At 34.5% G+C, this 8,199-nt stretch overlaps 1 protein-coding gene across 1 annotated transcript; it reads right to left on the bottom strand.

The window, feature by feature from the left end:
- Window positions 1-4,267: 4,267 nt before the first annotated feature.
- Window positions 4,268-7,966, bottom strand: LOC101214151 (U-box domain-containing protein 15). Its single transcript, XM_004140011.3, has 4 exons — window positions 7,342-7,966; window positions 7,116-7,232; window positions 5,944-6,369; window positions 4,268-5,557 (listed from the first exon to the last, which is right to left on the bottom strand). Exons 1-4 carry the CDS (start codon window positions 7,909-7,911, stop codon window positions 4,502-4,504), a joined length of 2,169 nt encoding a protein of 722 aa, XP_004140059.2. The 5' UTR covers window positions 7,912-7,966; the 3' UTR covers window positions 4,268-4,501.
- Window positions 7,967-8,199: the final 233 nt, after the last annotated feature.

Consider the following 8,199-nt stretch of genomic DNA (forward strand, 5'->3'; position numbering starts at 1 on the left):
AAATCAAGCAAAGAACTTTTGTCTTCGATCATATCAAGTCATCAACTACTCGATCTTTAGTTTTCCAAAGATTGAGTGTGGTCATGATAGAAGAAGAAAACTAATGTTTAACTTCTCATTCCACTCAAACTTTAGCTTTCAAAAGGCCAAGTATCTCCACATTAAATAAAGATCAACCTTCAACATCTGTTTTTGATCCCCTAAAGATGACAAGTGATAGACATGAAAGAAAAATGAAAAATTTGAAGGCAAAATCATTTCATGAAAAATAAAACAATAACGATAAGATTCACAATCATGTTTCATCAGGAAGAGGAAGTTGTCTGTTGACATAAATACAAAAAGTTTCTTGACAGTGAAGCTAAGACTTGTTATATTCATTAGTTCTTCAAATGAAAGAAGTGAACAAATCCTTAATGAAAATATGAGTTGCTAAATATGCAAAGCATCTAACCCACATGAATTTAAATGGTGAATAATAATAAAAAAAAAAACTCAGTTGAACTATATTATAACCTGATCCATTTTCTAATGGAACGTAGGTAGCTTGAAGAAAACTTTAAATTAAGTCCAACAACAAAAAAAACCTAAAGTTCGAATTGCATTATTACTTGAACGTTATAACGGTACGTAGGTAACCTAAAATAAGTTTTAAGTTTAGTCATACACAAACAAAAAAAAAAGTAGTTTCATAACTACATAAAGCATGAAACTAAGCAATTAATGGTGTTCATTCTTGTTAAAGAATATCATTTGAAGTTGAAGATTCAAATATGGGGGAAACACAACAAATTAAAGAAGTGTTGTACTAGAAGTAAGATACTGCAAGATAAGCATAAGTTATCGTTGTTGCTTTTTCAATCTCCACGTTTGATGGTTATATTGTTGCTTCTCAATCTCCAAACGTGATGTTGGTGTTGTGTTTTGTCATTTTCAAGCTTGATGGTTGCATTATTTCTTCTTCGTCTCCAAGTTCAAGGATTGCGCTGCAACTTCCATCCCCAAGTTTGACAATGGTTATGTTGCTACTAGTCATCCTCAAGTTTGATGTTTCATGCGTTGCTGCTTTTTCATCTCCAAGTTTGATGGATGTCTTGGTGCTTCTTGCTTGGTTCATTATGTGTATATGCATTCATTCGTAGATATATCATGTTAAGGCTCTGATTGAGCGACTAGATTAGGATGATGTGAAAAAAAAAAAGAGCAAATCCTATCTAATCGTTGCTAAACTTCTCATGATATGCATGTAATAATACAAGTTTTCCTCTCTATCACCCAACTGTAAGCGAAGAGAGGTTTTCTAGTAAGTTCAGGATCGAACACAAAAAATTTATGTTCCTAATGATCTTATTGAAAGGATAAAAGCCTTAGCAGCGAAATATTTTATCAGAACAATAAACTATAATTTGAATCTTAAAAGTACAAAATGCATTGACAAAAATAATTAAGAAACTAATTTATAGACTAAGCATGATATATCAAAATATACAGAGAAAGAACACTTACTCACCTTGACAATTCTATATTTGCTAAATACCAAATTTGAAGACACTACCCCTTGAAAACCTCTCTATTCTCTTAGCGAGATTTTGGTTGGTGGAAATTAAAATTGGAATTGAAAAAACAAATTGAGAGAAGAATTTTTGTAGAGAATTATCATCCAAGTAAACAATTATGCTTCTACATTTCTTGTCACTCCACCTTGCGCAAGAGCCACGCGAGGGGAACTCATCAAGCGATTAGACATCTCTAGGTGAGGAACCACGTCATCACTCGAGGAATGACCATTAAAAGACAAAAGTGGTAGTTGGAGTGATGTGACTTCACAAGGCCGACGTCAGCACTGACAATCTTAGAAAAATAGAAGTTTCTCGTTAAAAAGCTTCCTATAAAAGCAGTTCATCCCCAGGCGGAGAAAGATGTTTGAATATACCACAAAGGGGGCCTATATGGGCCAACGTAAAGTCAGAATGGACCACAAAGAGAGTCTGTAGCTGGAGTGGAGAATAAAACTATTTCCTTCTGTCCCTTAACTTGTAACACATTTTCATTGCCTTGTCTTCCATTTTTATATTCTTTGTAGTTTGTATTGTATATATTGTGTATTGGCCTACGACCTACATTCTTTGTATTTTTCATACGTACATAACTTTTAAATTCAACACTCTTTTGCTTTCCACTAACCAACGTGTTATTTGTAGCTTAGGTAGATGATAAGTTCTTGACAAGAAGAGTTTCTTATAAATCTTATCGTGATAGTTGAACTATTTACATCGCATGGCCAACATTGGTTGTAAACTACACAAAAAGAAAAGTAGCTAGAATCTAATTAACGCGTGCGAGGAGTATTTCCATCTCCCCTCAGAAGATCATTTCCAACATTTGTATCTTGAAAGGAGAACAAGTGTGGACAGTGGGTACCAAGAGGTAGCCGTCCTTAATCATGAAATACTATATGGTTCATAAGTAGTTCCTTCTAGATATTACTTGTCAATTCATATTTAGTTATATGGTTCTCTGAAAGCAACCATGTGTGGCATATAATGACTTTGAGAGAAACATGTCTTTTGTTGTTGTGCTCCTCCCCATATACCTTCACATCTTTGAGCAATCTCAAAAAGTATTTCTCAACTTCCTCTTCATCCTTTATGACTCTAGTAGACTCTCGGTCTATTGCTTCTTACTCTATTTGAACCTTGAATTAACTTTAATTGATAGATCTTTATTATTCTTAATTTCCTGAACACTTGTATAAGAAATGTGTAAAAACTTTTATTTTCCTCCAAATCTAAAGCAACTCTACATTTCATTGGTAAGATTGAGCCTCCACCTAGCTCGATCTTGACTTTATACACTTTGGGTTTTAATCGCTGTAGAAAAGAGCAATTTTTATGACTCTTTTCTCCTTTGCTTATCATGTTTAACGTGGTTAGTTGATTGTATTTCTAGAAATTCAAGCAAATCATATATTGTGTTTGATAATTAATGGTGTATATGATATGAATTCAACTCATAGAGGTTTAATAGTAATACATGCATTGAGTACTACATTATGTTTAATAGTAACAACAAAATGTGTTTTGCTTGATAATTTCAAGAAAATAAATTTTTTAAAGAAAATTTATTTTGTAAGTTTGGAAGGAGTCGAAGGAACACCATGCACAATTGAAGACAAACTTCACCAATGTGGTGCTTGATCACTAACACTGTTAATGTGCTAAAGTTCGATAACAATGATGAATCCGTAATTTTGAGAGAAATCAAACAAACACCCTGCATAATAAAGGAAAAACTCGCACAAGTGTGATGTATGACTACCAACACTCCGATGATCAAGTTAGTAATCATTTAGAGAGAGCCATAAAGTGGAGGATTTTGGGTATGTTCCGGCCTACCTCAAATGCGTTGAACTCTTTGAATTACCTAGAAAATTGATTTTGATAATAGTCACTTGACTAATTAATATATTTGAATAATTAAATTGATTGTTATGACCTTTATTAACTTAAATTAGTTATTGTGAACTATACAAATTTAATGTAGTCATTACTAGGGTTACTAACTTGTTTGAATTGTTAAAATGATCTCATATTTTTATTGGAATCACATCTTGTTAGCTAATAAAATACACATATTTTTACCCATGAAATATATATATATATATATATATGACTTTTGACCCATAATAGATAGGGACAACGTTTGCGAAACTATATAAAAAAATGATATTAGACTTATATCACTACATTTTTTAAATTACAAAAGCAGCAAATTTAAAAGCTGGTAATCTCTTATAGCCTTCGGATAACCTCCTGATAAACCTCTGATAACCTTCTAATAGTCGCTTGATAGCAGTATGATATCATTAATTACTTATCATATTTGCATATTTGTGACATGAAAAAAGAGGTGTTATGAACGGTTCTTTTCTATTTTTTTTTTTTTTTTTTTTTTGTCTATGATGCAATTTCGCTAATGTATATATATGACTTTTGACATATTCAATTGATGATTTGATGAAATCTTATCCAAGTTTTCCAAAACAAAATATAAGCAAGTTAAAAAGCCTATAATAACCAATTTATCAATCGATTATGACTCAAATAGGCTCAACCAAATGTGTGTACAAACTTAAATATTTTGAACCAAAACCAAATTGTTAAATTGGAAACAAAACCAAGTGGTTGTGTTATATTTATGGGCTAATTAATTGATTAGGTTGAAAAGGAAACGAATACATACAGTGAAGAGCAGGCAAGGCAGGGTATAAAATGGTTAATTCATCTTTTCCTCCAATAAAAAACCAAAAGCTAAAAACACCTCTTGTTATATACCATTACGAAACTAAAAGGCTATGTACACACAGTGGTTAGGGTTTGATATGTCAGTTTTCGAAAGCCACATTAAGCAACAACAACATTAAGAGGCAAAATAAAAGAAGCAAATTCTGATTTACAGTTCCTAAAATAAAATACAAAGATCACAAATCTTTACACAAATGTTAGGGAATGTGTTCACACTTGCTCATATACTGCAAAAGTGAGGTTGCTTTTCTCTGGGCTCTACTTGTCCCACATCTTGTTAGCTCTACCAGATGTTCATATACTCCAAATTGCAGTGCAACCAAAATGGAAGGCGAATTGTTTCGTCCCAGCTCCAGAAGCAACGATGTAGCACATTCCTTGTTCTTCGGAGTCCCGTCTATTATGATGTTCACTAGAATTTCAATGAAAGAGTTATTGCCGATCTCGGACCGTCCCTCGGGATGTGATGCAAGGAGTAACAAGATTGATAAAGCTTCATCAACCATTCCTAAGTTCTTATCCTCCAGCAAAGCGAGAAGGGGCTGTATGATGCCAGCTTTGATGGCTCGGGACTTGTTTGCTTGATTCAGTGACAGGTTAAACAGTGCAGTGGCAGCATCCTTCTTCCCTCGGATTGTACCATCTCGAAGAAGTAATACCAACGGCGGAATTCCCTTCAGAGAACCAATCAGAACCTTGTTTTCATCTAACATTGACAAGCTAAACAGGGCAGCAGCAGAGTTTTCCTTAGCCTCTTCCGTTCCACGCTGCAGGATTTCTATGATAGCAGGAATTGCTCCTTCTCTCGCTATGAGTCTTTTATTCGAATCGTCAATAGACAAGTTCAATAGAGCGGTTACCGTGTGTTCTTGGAAATTGAGATCTGGGTAGGAGAGAAGCTTAACCAACGGAGGGATGACTCCGCTATTTGCGATCCAAACTCTGTTCTCAGGGTTCTCCTTGGAAAGGACACGGATCTTGATGATAGCCTCTCTCTGGATATCCAACTGGCTCGAGGATAGATTGTGGACTAAAGAGGAGATTTCTCCAGCGAGATCAGATGGAGTGTCTCCCATTCCAGCAACTACTTCCTTCTTCGGCAATTCGTAGTTATTCTTTTGACACCACTGCAAAATGAGGTTCTTGAGGGCATAATTTGGAGCTAGTGACAAATGCACTAATGTCTGTCCGCTTTTCGGGCAGGTCCGGTGGTTAGAATTCAACCATTTCTGTATACTTTCTCGGTCATAAGTCTGTGAAGAGACGAGGATAACCCGCTCAGTTTACAAATTATTGGCAGAGTTTTGTAGTAGTAACACTCTGAAAACATAAGATTGTAATCTCAATGTCAAGCAAGCAGGTTTTATTTCGATCTCAAGATACAATTAACTTTCAGCTCCTACTGAAATTCAAACTCAAAATGTCTGATTTTTGTGCAAACAAAACACTAATTTTCCCATCAAATTCAGAGATCCAACCAATCAAACCCTTGCAAATTTTGAAATCAACAACAAAATCAAACCATCTATTACAACATTTCATAGAATATCAAGATTGCTTGAGCATGGTTTGTATAATAATATCAAGAAAAGAATGCAAAATATTTGTTGCGTAAATGTCTTAGGATTATTCAAGTTACCTGCCCAGTAGCCACAATGACAGGATCTGTCATGATTTCCAAGGTAATGGGACAGAGGAATTCATGAGGGATTAATGTAGATTTACACCGTTGCAGACTTTTCGACACAACAGGACCATCAGGAGCAACATTATTGTCCATACCTGCAATTTGTTTAAACTTGCGTAGAAGGTCTATAATTTGCTGGAGACTTTCAGAATTCGGCACACCTCTATGTCTAACTAATTTTTGTACAGCTATAGTTTCTGCTTCCAAATCAGCAATTTTACGTAGTTCTAATTTATTTGCCAATCTTTCAAGTATAACAGGATCAGCATTTCTCTCGTCGTTTTTTGAAAAAACAACCATCATGTCCATTGCTAGTTCCATGTCTTGTGTATCTTTTCTACACTTTGCTCTTTTGAGTTGTGTCGACATGAGCTCAACCTGAATGAACAAGTTAATAAATAAATAAGTACTTAGCGAAGAAGAAATGAAGCTACATTAGTTAACTTCAACCAGCATCATCTTTCTCAGTGAACTTTCAACCCATTGGTAACCTAGTAAAATTTCAAATTCTAGAAAATAATAACTCTCCAATATAGTTGTCTCTGTAGAAGATACACTTTCAAAATCTGCACTTAACATTTATCTTGGATGGTTAAATTTAGCCTTAGTAACCTTCTCCCTACTGGACATGGTCACTCTTGGGTGAGCTACGTGTATGAAGAATTCGAGTGCAAAAATTGTTGAAAAAGGTGTATACAAGCCTAAATGTTGGAGAATAGTGGCGTCATTCCCTGAAACATGAACTTGTTTAGTCATTTACTCTAATTTTGAAACTTCGTGTATATTGAATTTTAATCATCAAAATAACTCACGCTTGACACGACTTATGATAACGCCTTCATAAGTCTGGATTAGGGCTAATTTTTAGGCCATCAAGATCAAGAATTCTAAACATTTATAGATGAGTGAGAGAAAAGAATTAAGAGTTTGTTTGGAATGACTTCAAAATAGTAAAAAGTAAGTTACACACCGATGTTGTAAGATTTATGAGAGGCGTTCTGGGTAAAATTGGAAAAACAAAACACATCATGAGACCTAAAGATGCGAATAGATATGATTATAGAGAATCAATGAACAAACAATGAATCAAAAGTTCGATAAGGAGAAAAGGTGAAGAAATCTACTTGCTCTTTCAATTCAACTGAGACTCCAAGCTCATCATAAGGTATCCCATCAAGGGCCTCCTTCAATTTGTCATAAACAACATGAAACCTTGCCATCACAGCCTCATTCTCAAACGCCTAACCAAACAAACAGTCATAAAATCGATCAAACAATAAGCAAGCATATAAGTAGATCAGAACCAAACTAAAAAAAAAAAAAAAAAGAGAAAGAGAAACTTAAATTTACCAGGTAAATCTTACTCCCATTGTGGCAATTCTTCAGTAACCTTTTGGCCAAAACAAGAGCCTCTTTCAAAAGAGAAATATGGGAACTCAAAGCCTCAGCAGGAAGCATATCGTGAAGGTCTCTAATCTCCTCCAACAAAGGAACAAGCATCTTCAACCTCCTAACCAAATTCAAACACTCCTTAGATTGGGTCTTTCGAAACCCAGAAAAAGCCCCTATGGCTTCGATTAATTCATTGGCTTCCGTCAAACATTTGGTGACATCTACAGTTTCTTGTAGAACCCCATTAGAAATGGAGGAACATGGACTCAAACTATTTGATCCATATTGTCTCTCCATAACCAAATAATATACCACTACTTCTTCCTCTTGTTTTTCCTCCAACCCAGTTGTAGGAGTTTGGAATTCTAAAAGTGGGTGTGGGGAATTTGATTTAAAGACACCAAATTTTGGGAGAAAGAAGAAGAAGAAAAAAAGCAACGGTGGTGTAGAAACTGAATTTGTAATATAGTAATGGACAAAGCGGCATTCGCGGGTTTTATGGTTTTGATGTGGTTTGCTATAAAACATCCAATTATTTCAACAAAAATTGGTGTCCTCCAAAGCTATCTCTCAATCTCACGCGTCTTCATACCCAAAATAACATTTCTTCCGAATTTCTCTCTTTTTTATATATATTATTTTCTTTTCCATAAATTAAATTTTATCTTTTTCAATTTATCCAACTACACTTCCTACATACTTCGTATTACACTATGGGTATTAGATTCTTATGGATATATAACTTCCTCTCTTTTCCCTTCTTTTCAAAACACAGTTTCCATATATAACTTAATTCAAATTCTACTTTTATTATAC

Source organism: Cucumis sativus, chromosome 6 (assembly GCF_000004075.3).
Source record: "Cucumis sativus cultivar 9930 chromosome 6, Cucumber_9930_V3, whole genome shotgun sequence".
NCBI classification, from domain to species: Eukaryota; Viridiplantae; Streptophyta; class Magnoliopsida; order Cucurbitales; family Cucurbitaceae; genus Cucumis; species Cucumis sativus.